This window comes from Tubulanus polymorphus, chromosome 5, assembly GCF_964204645.1.
Source record: "Tubulanus polymorphus chromosome 5, tnTubPoly1.2, whole genome shotgun sequence".
Lineage (NCBI taxonomy): Eukaryota > Metazoa > Nemertea > Palaeonemertea > Tubulaniformes > Tubulanidae > Tubulanus > Tubulanus polymorphus.
In genome coordinates, this window is record NC_134029.1 from 24,446,300 (window position 1) to 24,465,586 (window position 19,287).

Here is a 19,287-nt window from a genome sequence, read left to right on the forward strand (position 1 = left end):
CGCTTCGCAAATTAGGAAATGTTTGAGTTAACTAATTCTAAATACCATGGCGCTATACTAAAGCGATCCACCAGCCTGGTGGTAATAGCCGCTGTACGCATCCCTTACCTCTACTATTAGATCCCTTCAATGCGTATTGCAATATGAAGGGTTCAAAATACGACACGTTTAATGTGAAAATTATATGCGAAAAATATTTGTTTTACCGAAAAAAACTCCATTTTGGGGGAATAAACATCTGTCTGAGCGCGACAGGTGTCTGAAATATGAAACCAATTGAGGCAATAGTCTGTGCAGTTTCTGATCCTCGCCGACTGAAATTATGCTTGTTTTCTGTCATTTGAAACCGAATTGTGACAAATAATCGATATAAGAACACGTCAGACCACTGTAATTCGTTCGACGTTTGACCATATGTCATCAATCCATGTACCGGTATATGTATTTTAGAACTTTCCTTAAAATCCCTAAAGAAAAATCTTCCTATCTTAGATATCATAGAGGTCCTAATACTCTATTCCAGAACAAGTCATTCTTAAACAAGCTTTTCATTTCATTCCCCTTTTAAGCTACTCAATGTTAGGTTTTAGAATATAGTGATCTTACAGCAGGTTTATCTCAACACCAGTTCTTATGTGGAGTTTCGACTCGATTTAATGAGTTCTCAAATTGTAAATGAATTCGTTAATTTAAACCTGTTGAACTCCGAATCAAGGTGATATCATATAGACTATTAAACTATAGTCGTATATGTTACCACGCATTAATCTTATATTATACGTTTATTTGTCTGTTATAATGTGTTATTTTTTCATTGACAAATGATGTGTTTAGTAATTATAAACATTTGAACGCTCCACCCAAAAATAAGAATATACAACTGTACCGTACGGTGCTGACGCTATGCTCATCGTTAGCGGATCTTTCATACACCAATATTAGCCACCCCTGGTAGTTGAGTCATATCGAATGCCAGAGTCGATTCGTGTTAGTGTATGAAAAATCCGCTAACGATGAGCATAGCGGCAGCACCATACGGTGTATTTGTATTACAACATATTGAGTGCAATTATTGTTTCTGTAACATATTGTTTTTCTTATATTCTCTGTGATGTTTTATAATTATAAATACTTCTTGAGGTCACTCTAGTTACCTATCGTTGAGGTGATGAGCGTGAATAAATTTCATTTCAATTTCACCGTCATTAGTAGACTTTGGTGTAGGCCCAATGTTGCCCGCGAGTGTCTGGTGTTTGTAGTTCATTTACAATCAAATAAAGATATCCTCGGTGAAGATCTGAACACAAATGAATTGTGGGTGTCTAGCTGAAGGTTGCAGATTCATTCCACCAAACATGGATTGGAAGGAAATATTAAATACATCAAACAAGTTGATTTTTCAATGTCATGTATTAAAATAGTATATTTTTTCTCTACTTTATATTTACAAACTTTCACCTAGTGAAGAAAAAGAATTTATTGCCATCACAAAAATTCGACAATATCTTATTGTAGCAAACATGATTAGAAATTCAACAGAGACAAGACTTTGAATCGATCAGCCACGTCCATTCATTCATCATAAAAACAAAGCTATTACACTTAAACTTAACTTGGGTCGTCATCATTTGAACAAGTCATCTAATTACTGAACTCATCACTATTTTTGATTCCTAATCTGTTATTTCAAATTAAATTTACTAAGTGTAAGTCATAATTTTGATCAATCGTCAACATAATAATCGTCTAAACTACACCGATTTAAGCAAGTTTGACCATATTTTCAAAATTTAATAATCCACAAATAACATGTACACGTGTATAACCCTTACCAATTTTCACCGGCACAACAAATTATCTACAAAAACCACGACAGAATTTCAAAATAATTCATAATAAAATGCATGAAGAAACAATAAACATCAGGACAAAATATGCAAAGATATAATTAGAAGTTATTTGTTCAAATATTGGCGACACTTGCACGTTTCATATCAGAATATCAATATAGCACTCAGTGTTCTCATTGGCCAGTTAGCTGAATGACCTCACAAAATGGACCAATCACAATAGAGAACTAAATGTCTGTATGTACATATATATATCACAATATTCTGTATTGTGCACAAATACTGATTGTATATTCTACAAAGAGATGAGCTGGTGGGGCAAAGGTCCAGCCTAACGCCCATGGCAGAATCGAGCCCACAGTTACCTGTTGAATCGAGCCCATGGCAGAATCGAGCCCACAGTTACCTGCTGAATCGAGCCCATGGCAGAATCGAGCCCACAGTTACCTGCTGAATCGAGCCCATGGCAAAATCGAGCCCACAGTTACCTGCTGAATCGAGCCCATAGCAGAATAGAGCCCAGTTACCCGTTGAATCGAGCCCAGTTACAGCAGAATCGTAAGGAAAATGTTATGATGTATATTTAGTTTATGTTGTTGATGGAGTGAATGTTGCTGTTGTTACTGATGAGTATGGTATTGTTGTAGTCTGACGTGTCGTCGGGATCATCGTATAATTAGACGTGAGGAATTCTTCATGAATATGAACGTCTCCTGATGAGAATCCATTCAGTCGTTTCAGGGCATCCACGACACCGATCACAGTCCTACAAAACAGAGCAAAAATATCAATATAGGTACAGCAGAATCAGAAATCCACAGATGTTGGTGTTAAGTTTGATTTCTGGTTTAGAGTTGAGTTGATTGCCGATGTTTAAACCCGACCGTAAAATCTAACCGGAGATCTCTGGTAGAGATTGATTGGGCGAGTAGAAGAGCTAGGTTTTGTTTGTTTTGTGTTGTGTTGTTTATCTTACTTTACTTGGTTTCCCAAAATTAACTATTGGCTAATTCATCATGGAGGTTTAAATCAATGACTCTTTTTAGAGTCAATGATTAAAAGAAATTGGGTCGGTGGAGTCAGATATGGAGACAACTGATGTTAGATCGTAAGGGGACTGTTCTTATTGTGAAATAGACAAAACTTCATCAAAATTCATCAAAATCTTTCATTTCCAATGTGTACGTGTATAAATGAAAACACGAAATTAACTGAAGGAATTTCACGAGTGATTTAAAATCCGCAGAACTTGCCGTAAAAGTATTGATTAGGTACTAAAACGGATAAAAAGAATTGAAAACAATGATTTTACACTGTGTAAGAATAACACGTAGTTTGTGAATCATAATGAAAATGATCTGTGCTACATTTAAAGAATTAGAAAATCTATTTATTTTAATTCATAGTGTAACAGTGAATGATAAATACGTATTATTGTTTTTTTCTATACTGTGACTAGAGAGAGAGAGAGAGAGTTGTTGCTTCAGAAGTTCATAATAGAAGGTTTTACGGGATAGAACACAAACCCAGATTAACACTATAGACTCCTAGAGACTTCTAGGCCGAGTTCCACACTTACTGTTGAATTTGAATTTAGATTTAGAATTAGTTCATTTCCAATGTGTCCAACTCTTAAGTCAAGTTATAACAGAGAAAATTATAGAACTGGCTGCAGAATTCAGTTCCCCAATTGTGAGTTCAAGTTTACGCTCGAGACAAATCTGAACTCACAACTGCCGAACTGGATCTGTTCCTTGAAAAATTACTCATTCTCATTAACGCCTAAAAAGGCCAGCAATTTGTCTCTGGGTTGTGCTGTACATGAACCAGAAATAATACGATAACTAAACATTCTCCAACTCACCCTATCACACAGTGCACAAAAATCCAAGACAGCTAGAATTTGTGATAAGTAATTTTTTTTTTCTTTAAGTCGTCATAAATTATGTTAATAAATATAAGATTTTGGTCGCTCATCTCGTGTGCACCATTCAATAATACATGTACAATCTTACTCGATTAAGTCATGATGTTGTTGTAATGATTATTATGTAAACGACTTGTCCAAAAGATGACAAGATTTGTAGAGTAGACGTGTTAACTGGGTTTAGAATAAATAACGAGATGAGTAGTGCTGTATAGGTTAACTATTTATTTGAAGCACAAGCTTTCACGACTAATGTATAGAAGAAGCTTAATCACAATAATTCACCTGATGAAGCTTCTATACATTAGTAGCGAAAGCTCATGCGTCAAATAAATAGTTAACCTATACAGTACTACTCGTCTCGCTATTGATTCCAAATGATGACTTACACTTAGTAAATTGAGTACTTAGTAAATTGAGTTAGAAATACAAATTGAGACTAAAAAATAGAGATGACTTCAGTAATGTGACGACTTATCCAAACGTCGATTTACACTTAGCAAATTGAGACTCAAAATCAGAGATGACTTATCTGATGACGACTTACTTAAGTTTGACTGTACATGTATAAAGACTACTGTGATGAATACAATTAAGTGTGACATACATTTCATAACTAACACATGCACCTTATATCTGAAAGTGAACCAGCAGCCCATACTAAAACAAACTGAACCTGGTTCCACAGTTCCGAGTGAAGATTTGATTGTAACTCAGAGTTAACTCTAACTCACAACTGTGGATCTGGATCCTGAGTTCACAGTTAACTCTAACTCACAGCTGTGGAACTGGATCCTGAGTTCAGAGTTAACTCTAACTCACAACTGTGGATCTGGATCCTGAGTTCACAGTTAACTCTAACTCACAACTGTGGAACTGGAACCTGAGTTCACAGTAACTCTAACTCACAACTGCGGATCTGGATCCTGAGTTCAGAGTTAACTCTAACTCACAACTGTGGAACTGGAACCTGAGTTCACAGTAACTCTAACTCACAACTGTGGAACTGGAACCTGAGTTCACAGTTAACTCTAACTCACAACTGTGGAACTGGAACCTGGTACACACACTGTAGTATAGACCTCCTGTTTAACGGCTACTTACCCGAGTACGCCGATTAAAATCAGTGTAATATCAACAGTTGTTTGCCACTTAGACAATGATCTGTAAACAAAAATATAGATAACAAATATTTAATAGTACCGGTGCTAGAAAAGGGTTAAACCTTTGATGGAAAAGGGTTAAGGTATAGAAATAACTTTACAATAGCACAATTTAGGGAGCCTCTAAAAGGATTGTTGTACACAAAGTAATTATTTCAATTTTTAATGGAAATTAAAATATTTGAATCTTGAAATTTGGGTAAAAATTTTCAGTTTAGTTTGTTAATATTGAATCAGTATTTTCAGCAGCATTACGTGTGAATTTCTGTATTCACTACTTACCCTTTATAGATAGATAAATGAAATAATCCGGGTAGAATGAATGCTAATAGCGTACAACAGCTTGCTCCGACTAGAGCCATTAAATTAGCAAAATTAGGTATAACCATCACGACGATACCGGTCATGATAACCAACACGAACCGCAGTAAATTCTAGAAAACAAAACACATATAAATAGCACCCTGATTCATCGGGTGAAATTAACGTGGACTTTATGATTGTACGACAATAAAATATCTGATGGGTGTCACGTGCAAGAAACATTTTCAAATGAAAATGTCTCGGGTCGAGATGCAGTAGACCTAAAGCCAGTTCTAGTCAAGGGCTTAGATTTAAGAACAGTCTAAGACCAACTCCATTTGATAGCTCATCTAACAACTTGAGACCAGTATCAAGATCACTTTTGGTCATAGGTCACCACTGTGCAAGTCAGCTCTGGTGAAGTGTTGGCCATTTGTTTTAGTTGATGATGTTTTTAGGGTTAGGGTCCCGATATACATACCCCTAACCATACAGACTCATACGGAGCTCGTAGTAATTTTACTTCTAATAAATGAACGACAGGAAACATCATGACTAGAAAAATAAAATAATCAAATCATTTTAAAAGTCATAGTGAAGAGTTAAAACATAGGAAGTGAACTAAAGTGACAGTGGAACTAGATCCACACATTCGCACACGTACCGGGATACGTGAAGAATAGAGCTAAACATAAACATGATTTCACCATTACTGCAAAATCAAGTCCACGACCTGGAAATAAATAACTTTGTAAATTGAAAAGTCGAATGTTAAAGTAGTTTCATGAAGTAATATATCTAAATATTCACAAAAGGGATTTTTTGCTGTACAGGGTTTCTACAGGTCTGGAGGCAGTTTGCTCAAAAGTTGGTTAAAGTTAACCAGTGGATAGTTGACTATTAAAAGTTCATTGTTAACACAGAATCTATATGAGACTGTTTTCTTTAACCAACTTTTCAGCAATTGATCCCAGCTTTCTCAAAGTACAGTCAAAATGGGAGGATCTCGGAAGCTGTTTTGCTCTGGACTGATGAAATTATATTATAACGAAAAATGTAAATTTCACTAATATTTCTACGACAGATTTTAGTACATTGTATCACTACTGGACTTCGATGTACCAGACATCACGCGACCTATATGAACTATAGAGGATGATTAACCAATCAAGTGACGTGGCAACATTTACAACAAATGCTACCAATTTTTCAATTTTCTATAGAAATACTTAATAACTACACATAATGGCTTCTGGATTCTACTAATAGACACTATTTATCAGTGGTATCTATTTAAATACTTGTTCATATATGTGGCTGTTTTGATAGCTGTATAAATATGTATCTATTTCAATATATACAATAATTATCAATAGTTAATACTTTATGCATTCGTACATGTATATTCATATGAAAGCCTTACACAAAGTACCACAGGGACCAGTGGTTTAAACATTTGTTAACCCTTTCAGTGATGATGACAGTTCATACCATTAAGTGCTGGAGAAACCGTAATTTGAAAATTTTGGATAATTCCTCCAGCAGTGCCTTGCACAACAGGCATACAGCTATGAGTGTCCACTCGCTGTGAGGGTACACTTCACACGATAGGATAAAGTTATCCGAACCCCTGTAGAATGTGAGCCTCTACGTGACAGCTGTGGCAGGTGAGGGTAACCATTAGCCGCACTAATTCACGTACCTTTCGGTAGATTTAACGTTATAATAGGATTGGTTTCAGGTCCAAACGACTGCAATAAATACAAATAACATAATGAAATATATTTGTTTAATGTCTCATTGTTTATAGTGAAATCATCAATTCCATTATTTACCAAATATCCACAAGATCCAAACAGCACATAGAGTAGTGTAACGACTATCATTGTTAACTTGAAATATCTATAACACGAAGAAATATACAGGATTTTTAATACCGGTAATGCGTTCATCAGCAAAGGCGAAAAGTAGTTTCGACACAATAGGACAGGTGGTTCCATAGTCCAGGAGCAGGCTCCACATTGGAACTGGATTGGTTCCACAGTTCCAGAGCAGGCTCCACAGTGGAACTGCATTGGTTCCACAGGTAAGGGGCAAGCTCTACAGTGGAACCGGAGTTCACACTGAAAACTTACAATTTGAATAGATGTCGTTTAGATTTATCGACTGATGCTTCTAGTGATAGAATCATCCCAGCTCCCTATAATAAAAAACAGTGAATCTAAAACTATCTTCATGAACATGAAACAAGTAGCAAGACGTAAGATACTTCATTCAGTTTAGAAATTATAAGAGCTCAATCATTTTTCTATGCACTCATGATATGCACATGAAATTACGTGGGGGCACAGGGCTTTGTTACGATAGTCGGGGGTCCAAAATCAAAAATCCGATCCAGTATCCTATGCACCACCTTTTAAAAAAACCTATAATAAAGAAGTTTTCAAAGGTGGTACCTAGGATACAGGGTCAAATCGATTTTGGATTCCCAGCTTTCATGACAAGCAGCTGCAAGAGTGGGGGAAGAAAGACAACCTATATCGTATGCTGAGTATTTGAATTGAATTGTGTTTTTGTTTCTGACATTCATAGAAATCTAATAATCAATACTGTAAATATCTTGTGCACGTTGTTGGAAAGTGAAACATCTGGTCGACTGATAAAACAGACAGAGATTGACTGATTCCACTGACTTATAACTGATTCGACTGAGGCACATTCAGTAAACCTGAGACAATCAATGGTAAATGCACAACACATGTTACAGCCACGTGAACCAAATTTTGATTGTGATTTCCATATTGCAGTGAAGGCTTAAGAATGATGTTAATAAGTTATATAACCAGGCTGGATCCAGCCATGCGAATTAATTAGACTCCATATATTCAAACATTGAAAATCAACTATATGTCTTTACAGTCAAAAATTCAAATATGTAACTGGGTCATGAAGGTTTTTGAATTAGTCTGGGTAATAATGAGCATTATGTAACTATGTTCAGGGTTCCACTGTAAGGGGAGAGTCTAGCGAAATGTACAATATTATCATAATTGTATAAACTCACTCGGCGGTTGCCTCTTATGGGTTTACTAAATTCTTAGATGCAGCAAGTGAACTCCGGGACAGTCCAAGCGGCAATGGGTCGTCAGATTGGAGTAGTTACAATATTTTGGGGCATGTGATAATCTGAGGCAATCAGCTCTGTGACAAGCAGAGACTGAGGCACCTGATAATCAGCTCTGTGACAAGCAGAGTCTGGGGGCACCTGCAGGTACACTGTATTTCAGACAGATGTGAACAGAAAACAAAAGCAGTAAAAAATCGTTTGCTCGAGTATTTAGTTGTATGTGTACGAAGTATGGAGTTAGATTCAATAAACAGCTGTCAATGATAGATTGAATGTACAATGTTATAAGTATATATATACTCTACATGTAAGGTAACAGTAAACCGGTTTACACATGTAATCTATATGTGTTCTATCATCGCAAAGATGATCAGGTTTTCATGAAAAAAGTTGAACTAGAATTTTTATTCTAGTTGCTAGTGGTAACTTCAAAATATCAATACGGACAACAATTAGAACTTAACGAATCTAAGCTTGAACTTAAACGTGACCCAGGATAGATTTCCAATTTAGTTTTTTATTTTCACAGAAAATGAAGCGAGTTCTTGAGCAGAATATTATATTAATCTCTATAAGACACCAGGGCCCGGTTCAACATATTTCAGTACAGATTGACTCTATTGTGATAAACCGTAAAATTCAAACGACGGCAGAACCAGGTTCAAATAATAATGATTCACAGAAAGTACCGTCAATAATTGTAATATAACATACCTCATAACAGTAAATGGCTACAGCAATAAAAAATGGCAGCCCAATTATTGAAACATTTTTAGGATGAATTCTGAAAAACAAATGAGAACGAATTGAAAATATGGAGTCGTAAGCAATAAATTCTTTTTGTTACAGTAACTTTGAAATTTAATCACCGACCTAGAGCTCGGGGAAAAGCATATTTATCAAATATTTTGGAAGAGCAAGGTTTTGTTTTTACTGAGCTGCACTCGTCCTTAAAACAGGAATGATTAATAAAAGATCATCTAAAAATCTTATCGGGCTAAACTGTTGTTTAAACAGTGCTGAGGATAAGCTTTGTTAAATGAAGCATGACTAAGTTTATATACAGACATTTTAACTGAAGCTAGAAAGAGAGGAAAGATTGGTGAATATCCCGATGTACCGGCTATACCCAAAAACATAGCGATCATTAGACAGCTGAGTAAGATAAAGAGGATGCAACAGGAATGAATGGAAGCCGACCCCAGGATCAATTACAAGAGCTAATTTCAAACGGAGAGCAAGACATCGAACTTTAGAATAACATACAGTTTCATACATTTTTCAGATGTTTCGAGTTTCATTTTCAAATTGAATTTATCGTTATTTTGACTTGAAAACTGTATAATTTTCGGCGAGTTCATTGAAATATAAATTGTCGTAATAGTAAAATCAGTTTGTATAGTTTTTTGTTACCCTTTTATATCTCTGTTTAAAGTGAGTAAAATAAAGAATGACAACATTTCAATTTTAAAGTGTATATATATATATATATCACTGCTATTACTTCAACATCTATATTATAGTATATATGACCAGATGCATGCGAGCGATTTAAAAAAAAATCATATGAATTTAGACTGAAATTCATTTCAGTAGAATGTGACATTAATGAGATATTGGCAGCACTACTGCGGCGAGCGAGGATTTGCGGCGGCAAGTGTCATTAGTGGTAACTTCCATTTATTATAGATTTCAGTTGAATTTGAAATCAACCTAACATCAATTTCCATTGAAATCTATATAGGACCATACACTGAGTGAGAAACCGAATCTTATATCTATCCCATGACTGCTTCGACACATTTTCACTACGACGAATTGTTGCGCCATCTGGTGAGTGCCGCCTGAACCCCATAGAAACATGAAACATGCGCCAAAACAACCTTAACACACAACAATGATTTTGAACTTTGTCACCAATAAAACATCAAGACTGGTTTCAAATATGACCGCAAATATAGCTCAGAGGCAGTTCATAAAGCAACATTGAGGGGTCGAGGGACAATATTTGCCAGTTTGACCTACGTACCACATAGGGTACAAATAGTTTAAAATTGCATATACCGGTATGCGCATTGGGAGGTGTTGGGGAGGGTTTGACTTTATGAGAAGTCCCTCAATGCATGAATCGTTGAATTGAAACTAATGAATTAAAAGCTGTCAGAAGCAGCAGTAGCAATAGCAGTAGTAGCAGCACCAGCAGCAGCAGCAGCAGTGGTCAAATCGATATGTCAATTTGTCCATTTTCCGCCAGATTTAACGAATACATGTATTCAGCCCAGATGTTGCTCTGTATATATTTGTTGTTCTCTGTATTTTCTATATTTATAAGAAACATCAAACACAGGTTTGTAATATATTGGTGAAGTTATAATTTCTATTCACTCCTGAATTTTTAAACCGGTTTAATTTAATTAATTCTATGATAATAGATATAGCAATAAACTGCGTTCGAGCAATGAAAGTTATTTCAACAGCTGATTCTATAAAGTACGACCGACAGGGAAAAACAACATCTACAGCAGTTCATGATTCTACGCAATAAAATCTGAAAACTGTACATAGAATTTTCAGTCGCTTCGACGCTCTCAATAAGGGTAGACCTAGGATAATTAGAAGGCAGAAGTCAAAAAGAGAAGGGCATCACTCGACGAATAAGCAGCATCCCTTCGAACCTATACATCTGGGCCCAGTTTCACAAAGAAAGTTAAACTCAAATTTTTGATGTAATTGCCATTGGTTACTTCATGTTTTCAATGAGGACAACAATTCAAACTTAACCGTTTTAGGCCTAAACTGTTTCGTGAAACTGGGCCCTGAATTTACCATCTCGAGGATGAGCATCTAATTTGCATAGGTTGTAATGATCTGTCTCGATAAAACCGAGTGGCCACTTGTGACAAGCTTTTTCCATCAAACTATTCCCTGACATGCGCGTAGATTTCCCTGATCTGCTAAGAACCCAATTAATTAAAACACTGTCAAATATATAAAAAATACACGGAAACTGTTTGATTTTACGTGCGATCAAACAATCTCAACACGATCCGGATTAATCGGGCTTGACTATTTGTTAAATGGTCATCGCGAATATAATACCGTACTTCAGCACAAACAATGCTATTGCCTTCAATTTCTACAGGTCTATAGGTTGTCGCTGCACAGATGCTATTGTTGTGTATATGAATAGGTTTCAATTATTTGAAAGTTCTTGTCTACAGCTGTTCGCTATAATATTTTCTTGCCGCAAATGTTGATATTTATTCGAAATGCTGCCGTGGAACGCGGCGTATGATTCTATGAATCAAAATCCACTTCCGCAATAACATGTGTTACTGAAATCTATTTTCATACATCAGATTGTGGAGGCCACAACAGCTACTGCTACCGCTGCTGCTTTCAGTACACCACTGTATGACATTGAAACCAATATCTATTCATAATCGGCCTGTTTTATATTGTCAATGATATTTGATCTGATTTTAAAGTAATCAATATTTCCTTCAGCGAGGTAATCAATATTTGAGGGTTGATATATGGTACGACAGTGAATGAATTCTAATCAGTTGAACAGTCACTCGAGTCAAGCAGATTTTGAATTTCAAAATCTGAGTTGTTCATAAAGCGGATCAATTTAAGCTAGATTGAGCAGATTTTAACGGTTTCTTCGACGAATTAAACTTAGACAATATGGCAACAAAGCAGCTATAATGCCAGCTAAACTGGTCCTGAATTGAATTTCATGTAAATCAGTTGACTAGGTTCACACTTACAGTCGGTTGAGGACAGTGATACTTACTTCACCCGCGCGAAATGTTCAAAATCAAACCAAAAAACGACTCCAAACGCGAGTAAATTCGAACATTGAGCAAATAGACTGAAAAATATATGAATCGCTTTAATGAAAACAATCTGAAAATTACAACGATCTTCAAAGAACGGAATGAGAAATGAGTGAACCGAACCTGGATAACGCGAGACTGTTCAGATGTCTGAGTAACGTTAATGCACCGAGTGGAGGTAACAGAATCAATAATAAATGCCACCTAGAAATCAGAAAATCATTAAACATCTAGTTATCTACAGTAAACTGAGGGATGCATTTTTATCACAGAGGTTAAAAGGACTGAGTTATACAGTTGTAGGTTAAAGTTTGACTTCTGAGTTCAGATCACTTTATTTCCAATGTTTTCCTCCTAGAGTTAACCTTAACCTAGAACATTAACAGCTGACATTTACCTAGAACTGAAGAACCAACCAGTTTGTGAACTTTAGAACCAACCGGTTTGTAAACTGTAGAACCAACCAGTTTGTAAACTGTAGAACCAACCAGTTTGTGAACTACAGAACCTAGTTCCCTGTAGTTCAGGATACTGGGTAGTTACTTCGCGTAGAACCATACTTTAAACTTAAAACTTTTTGCCAACTAGAACTTACTTTTTAATACCAGGAATGTAATCCATTAGATTTTCTGTAATGAATATCAGATATGCGCAACAAAAACCTGAAACATAAGAGGAGAATAGATTTTCATTTTTGAGTAAAGATTAGAAGAGAGTATGGAGAAGATGAATTTAGAATTGATACTGACCGATCTGTGAAACAACTATAGACCATTCAACTAGTAATCGTCCTGTAGTTCCCAACGCAAAATATCCTGAACAAAAAACAACTCAAAATCAACGTCGAGTTAAACATTTAAAATCAACTTATTTCATCCGTAAGTTTCAACTACATACCAACATCGCCGTACGTTAATTCTTTACCAGGAGCCTGGAAAATTATATCAGAAAAATTCATCAAAGCCAAATTAATCATTAGATGAAACATTATTATCAATCAACAGACAGAATCTGACCGTATTAGTTTTATTGCGCAACTAAGTCTACCTTTGGAAAATACAATGAAACTAATTTAATTCACTGTAGATGAGACAATCATTAAAACAACTTATACCGATAGCAAATTGAATTAGATATAGATATTGGACTCAAATAAAGAGACAACTTAAATAATGATTTTGACTAATATTTGTAAACAATCTCAGTGCAAAACGAACAATTTGATTGTTTATGTATCTATACCTGTAGAATACTGACCTCTGGAATACTGGGTTCTTCAAAGTTAACCCCAGACAGTAAATCCTCTTTCTCCTCTAGTAAACCCGGTTCACCATCTATTTTAACCACCAATGATCCATTTTTTCCGTTTGTTGCGGTTTTTTTCGGTGTTGTTTTATCGACTCTGAGTTTGGGTTGTTTTTCGATGAGTTTATATTTACAGTCGATCAGTAACAGCATCGCTTTAACACTGAAAAAGAGGGGCTGAATCAGAGGGGCAGTAGATTCACACAGTATCAGAGGTGCAGTAGATTCACACAGTATCAGAGGGGCAGTAGAATCATATATTGGGGAGGGGTGAAGCAGATTTTTTAACACTGACCTGATAGCTCCAACTGTTGTCATGACAATGATTCCTTCCAGTAAACCAGCCTATTCACAATTTAAATTAACATCATATTAATTATTTTCTTTTAATTACAAAAAAATTGATAATCAAATAGTCTATAAACAAAGTTGAATATCTTTTTCAGTGTCACATTTTAATTATTCATCGTCAGATATATAGGTCTATAACACGTAGTATAGTAGCAGGCGTTATAGCCTATAAATAAACAGATAACTGAGGCGATCTGGTGGTTTCAAAATCCCCTAATAACTGAATATAGATTAGGCAAGAGATTAACTTTATCCAAGCCAAATAAATCATATTCATTACTATTTAACGTCTCAATTTATGTTTAACATCACAGTTAAACATATAATCTCACCAGTAATCCAATACGCTCAGAGTTATGTCGAAATTAGGATCGATGAAGCTCACCTCTTTAAACGCGTAAGGAAGACCTAAAACTCCAGCACCAATGAATGAAATGAAAATATTCGCGAATATTTTCACAGTATTTTTCGACCCGGCTCCAGATATATCAACAGTCATCGTTAAACAGTCTTAGAACAGCAGGATAGAGAGAAACTACTCGACCGGCGGCGAGCGAGCGGTCGGCAGTAAGGTGATGACAATGTGTGTGGTGACAGCTCGCATTGGCTCCACATTCCGCATAGGGATCAGCCGTTACGAGTCGTGTAGCCGCCACTGAGCACTAGCCGCCACAGGTTGAGTTATCATAGTTCTACATTTATTATCGGTATGTTAGTTCAGAAGAAACGTCGATTCCGCTGATGGCCATCCCTGTCGGGTTTCTGAATCAAAAAGCAAGGCAGGCGTGTAGAAACAACAGCCCAGACTGGCAATACGCAGGGGCGAATTAAGGGGAGCACTGGGCACGTGCCCACCTAAAAATATCAGTAAAAAAATCTGGACCAAGCTTTTTATCACATTGTGCCTTGATACTTTTTTTTCTTTTGAAAAAAAACCCAAACTCCGGATCGGCTTAATCCGGATTTTGGTCTAATCCGGGCAATATTAGCAATTCATCTTAATTATACAAGAAAATGAGTTTTAATCCAACTATCAATTAACTTAATTCAACTCTCTGTAGAGTTGCTGTCTTCTGGTAAACTGTAGTTCTTATGCGAATTCACAATATACGGTTTCAGTAGAAATGTTGGGCAGTATAGTTAGTGCCAACTTCTCATATCTACTGTAACAACGACTGTAGCACACAAGTTCCGATTGCGCGAGGATGCGCTCCGTGCCGGCTCCGAGTTGATTGTCATATGCAAAAAAAAGATTGAGCACGGCCCACAGGTTGCTAATCGTTGAAAAGCTTGTGAAAAGTGGTTGAAACACCGTTTTCACCCCATGCTAGAAGTTCTCAAAATGGGGTGAAAATGCTTCCCTCATCTCATTTTCACTCGAGTACACCCGACACCCGACAGCGTGGCACCTTACAAAAGGCCACGCAAATAAATACCCTTGTTTCTCATCAGTGCTTTTTTTGGAGAAGTGACGATGGCGACATAATAAAACAGATGGCTGCATGCGGGATACGCATTCTCATTCTTATGTTTTTATGACGAACTGAGCCCAGAAAATGAAAAAACTGATGAGATACAGGCAATTTTTTCGCGTGGCCAAAAGTTCCACTGGCGCCCGCAACAAAGACATCGGCTCCCGGGCCCTCCCGATACGAGAGCCGGCGAGTTGTATGTATGTTCGACTACAATCTAATCGAGGCCTGCCAGTGTATATATTACCCACTACAGTTATAGCCTACACTATATACACACGTACACTACGATATATGCACTGTAGTCTAGTACCTAGCCTTTGTTAATAATGTAATATATATGTGGCATTCTCTTTATCAGTTTAAGATGTTTGTAGTACATAATGTATGTATGTCATTCTAGCTGACGTTTGGATTCAGTTGACGATTGAAAACATATCGGTAAAGAAATGCAAGAAGAAAAGAGCAGCTCTTTAGAAACAGTCATTGTTATATTAGCAGGAACGGCTACTTTATTTATTGCTGGTGGGAATTACGGAGATGGTATTCTAGTCGCGGAATGGGTTGAATATTTTCATCGCGGTAGCGGAGTTACATCATGGCTCGGTACTGTTATCATAGGCATCGGTCTATGCGGAGGTTAGCTATACAAAATCGCTAGAGAATATGTATACGTTTTAATGCTTTGGAAATTGGGTTAAACGTCCGGGGTTTCATTGAGGATAATGACATAGAAAACACGGCCATTAATCAACTCATGATTTATCGCTTCGAAATCAGAGTACCAAATCAGAGTACAAAAGTTCGATTCATTTGAAACTTAGTAGAACGTTGGGTTCATTATCATTCATTGGGTTCATTAGTCCAGATAGCGGGCCGTGTAGTTAGTAATGGTATAACCCTGGGAATGAAGTGTTGCTCCTCTGTTATAGGCCTACACATATGCACCCTGTCGATCAATAATCACTTTATTCGTTATATATTTTATAGCTCCTGTTGTCAGCCTGCTCGTGAAGAGATTCGGTTTTCGAAAGGTTTTCTTCATCGCTTCAATAATCAACGCCTCAGCAATAACCGTGACGTCATTTGTGTATAATTTCTACCTCGCTATAGCACTACGTGTAATTGCAGGTAAACATTCCAAGCCCCCCCCCCCCCTACGACGATGTAAAGCCTGTCACATCGTGGAAATAATAGTCGTCGCTGTAATAAATAGACAAAAACCATTGACCGCAAACGGAGACAGATAATAATGAATCGAAGTTTTCTTACAGGATGTGGACTCGCTGTTCAGCAGGATTGTACGTTCCCTTATGTTCTATGCCGATTCCCCAAACATACAGCCATCGCGCAGGCCATATTAGGAGTCGGTTTTTCGGGAGGAGGTTTTACTTTCCCGTTTATCATAAACTACTGTTTGAAGCAGTACGGTTGGCGCGGATGCTGTTTGATTATCGGTGGTATCGCGTCTCAACAGTGCGCTCTAGGACTTCTGTTCCGTCACTGGTCAAATAAACCACTTCCAGAACACGAGGAAAACCAAGAAGTATTACTGGAACAGAGCGATGGTGACAACAACAAAAGATTTCGTGATCTTCACCAATTAGATCTTTTTAAACGGAAAATGTTTATAGCTTTTGTGATACATTCGTTTATCTTACACGCGTCTGCATCAGTTATTTATGTGCACATCGTATCAGGATCCAATCTGTTAATGGGAATTTCGATAGAGCAGGCTAGATTTACTTTATCGTCGATAGCCTTAGCGAATTTAGTCGGTCGATTCGTTATAGCTTTAATGACCAAACATCCTCGGATTGATTCGCTTACTGTACATGTAATACTGAACACATTTCTGGCGATTCAAGTTGGTGTGATACCATTTATGAAGGGTTATACGGCAGCCCTGGCAGTCAGCGCTTCTATCGGCTTTCTGTTATCCGGTTATGGCTGTCTATTTCCACTGATACTTGTGGATTTATTCGGAAATGATTACTTATACATGTCATACGCGTACAGTATATGTTTCGGCGGTGTAGGCTTTCTACTGGGAGCCCCTGTTGCAGGTAAAGTACGGCCTATGAATCGAAGTTGCAATTTGTTCCCAGACGCCCCCGTTGCTGGCACCCCGTTCCATCCTAAATCGCCTACTCTAGTAGAAATCATCAACCCCAGCATCGAAATTAAGATTACAAGGACGAAGCCATTGATATAGCACTCCGATTCCGTGTTAAAAGATAAAATAAAATATTATTAGAATAAATACCCACACTTAGAATAATAACGTTCGATCGAAGTAGTTCCTTTAGCTGATAATTTATTCGAAGTTTCGACTAAACATTACTTTCATATTCATCTTCAGGAATAGGTATTATTCAGTAAGTGAAATTCAGTACGATATTCCTGACGATGATTTAACTTTCAGATATTTCTTTCAACCAGCTTTAAACCGGTGGTCTGCGGCCCCGTAAAAACGCTTATTAGGCCTCACATTATAATAAACGTTTTCGAAAGTAGCTCAGTAAACATCGGAAGTGCGTAATATATTTTATGGATGTCGTAAAACCCATGGTTTATATACGTTGTGTGTTAATTATTTTCAGGTTGGATTTACGACACAACTGGAAACTACGCCGTCTCGTTCTATTCCTGCGCTGGTTTAGTGATTCTAAGTGTTTTAATACTGATTCCCGATTGGATTGTACATATCAAGAAACTGATGAAAACCGACCAAACTAAAGACCATAAAGAGACGATTATCTCAGCGAATTATATCGCCAGTCTGCGGAGTCTTTCATGAATTTGATCATTGTTTTATATCGACAGACATCGAACTTTTCGGTAGTGACTGATAGTCGGATCCGGACCCGAACCCGGACTTCCGATTCTGGACTTGAAATCGACCGTCTCGGACGGATATATTGATATTCAATGTATAAAATTCATGTTTTGATAAATTAAATGTAGATACGTATCGTATCCACCAAATCTAACGTAAGTAGCTTATTGTTATTCAAAGTATGATGATTAATTCGAATTGATCAGTGTTGGTAACATTAAACCGACTCATTTTATATTTATCGGCTTTTCGCTGTAGTCTGTAATGCACTTCTTTGATGAAGTTATCGTCTTCGGTCCAATGGGTACTAACTACGTTCAGTATCCTCGTGGTGTCTACGGGAGTCACAAAGATTAGAAGGCAGTGAGTTGTGTTACAAGGAATTGTCAGGTTTGCAGCGCCACCTCCACCAGTATCAACGTTGACAAACGTTGTAAATCCCATAACTACGAGCATTAATTTCTTGCCCAGAGAAAGCGTTAGCAATTCTTCAACATGTGATCGGAATAAGCCAGTTTTCTAAGGCAGTTGGAGACGTGATCAAAGGCAGCCGAAAAAAAGTTTCATCGCAGATCCGTATTAGGCGCGGAGATAGAATAAAACTTTAGAACTTTATTGAACTCTAAAATCTTACAATAAAAACATTCGAGTGTGAAGTCAGTAAAGTAAAAACAATGTGGATAGGATAAAAGAACAAAATAATAAAATCGAAGGGATGGCAGCACAGTAGCCTATGATGTTAAGTATAAAAAGAGCTAAGGTGCCACAATCACGAGGCCGACAAAAAAGAAAACTCACAACATTACTTGCGCGGAAGAAGCTTCGAACCAGTTCAATTTTGTTAATGGAAAGAAATGAACATCGGACACCGGGTTCCATAATCATAGCTTAGACTAAAGACTTATTTATTCATTCTAACAAGGCCTATCTAAAGTTTTAAGACCACTTTGGAACTGTCCTGGCCCCAGACATTTTGGTAGGTTTTCGGTGGACTGAAAATATCAAACGAGATAATGTTTGATAATCACTTGTATTCCAATTCGACAGTGAATTTCAAGTATGAAGTTTATAGCAAAGAATAAGGTCAAAATTTTTACATACGCAACAC

At 36.9% G+C, this 19,287-nt stretch overlaps 2 protein-coding genes across 2 annotated transcripts; one reads left to right on the forward strand and one right to left on the reverse strand.

Moving 5' to 3' along the window:
* Positions 1 to 1,416: 1,416 nt before the first annotated feature.
* Positions 1,417 to 19,027, reverse strand: LOC141905165 (uncharacterized). The gene is made up of 18 exons (XM_074793940.1): positions 18,978 to 19,027; positions 14,254 to 14,630; positions 13,813 to 13,862; positions 13,470 to 13,680; positions 13,110 to 13,143; positions 12,962 to 13,027; positions 12,808 to 12,874; positions 12,336 to 12,416; positions 12,170 to 12,247; positions 9,085 to 9,154; positions 7,379 to 7,443; positions 7,079 to 7,145; positions 6,946 to 6,994; positions 5,908 to 5,976; positions 5,725 to 5,798; positions 5,223 to 5,374; positions 4,882 to 4,941; positions 1,417 to 2,616 (listed from the first exon to the last, which is right to left on the reverse strand). Exons 2-18 carry the CDS (start codon positions 14,365 to 14,367, stop codon positions 2,439 to 2,441), a joined length of 1,485 nt encoding a protein of 494 aa, XP_074650041.1. The 5' UTR covers positions 14,368 to 14,630; positions 18,978 to 19,027; the 3' UTR covers positions 1,417 to 2,438.
* LOC141905913 (monocarboxylate transporter 14-like) lies at positions 15,602 to 18,315 on the forward strand. Its single transcript, XM_074795016.1, has 5 exons — positions 15,602 to 15,671; positions 15,744 to 15,979; positions 16,331 to 16,471; positions 16,615 to 17,406; positions 17,944 to 18,315. The coding sequence occupies exons 2-5, from the start codon at positions 15,790 to 15,792 to the stop codon at positions 18,138 to 18,140; spliced, it is 1,320 nt and encodes a 439-aa protein (XP_074651117.1). The 5' UTR covers positions 15,602 to 15,671; positions 15,744 to 15,789; the 3' UTR covers positions 18,141 to 18,315.
* Positions 19,028 to 19,287: the final 260 nt, after the last annotated feature.

Excerpts from the sequence above, each read along its gene's own strand:
- LOC141905165 (XM_074793940.1), bottom strand. The coding sequence starts at position 14,367 with ATGACTGTTGATATATCTGGAGCCGGGTCGAAAAATACTGTGAAAATA. Across the intron at positions 13,681-13,812 it reads ACAACAGTTGGAGCTATCAG|TGTTAAAGCGATGCTGTTAC; the intron begins GTCAGTGTTAAA and ends CCTCTTTTTCAG. Across the intron at positions 12,875-12,961 it reads TATAGTTGTTTCACAGATCG|GTTTTTGTTGCGCATATCTG; the intron begins GTCAGTATCAAT and ends CTTATGTTTCAG.
- LOC141905913 (XM_074795016.1), top strand. The coding sequence starts at position 15,790 with ATGCAAGAAGAAAAGAGCAGCTCTTTAGAAACAGTCATTGTTATATTA. Across the intron at positions 15,980-16,330 it reads AGGCATCGGTCTATGCGGAG|CTCCTGTTGTCAGCCTGCTC; the intron begins GTTAGCTATACA and ends TATATTTTATAG. Across the intron at positions 17,407-17,943 it reads ACTGGGAGCCCCTGTTGCAG|GTTGGATTTACGACACAACT; the intron begins GTAAAGTACGGC and ends AATTATTTTCAG.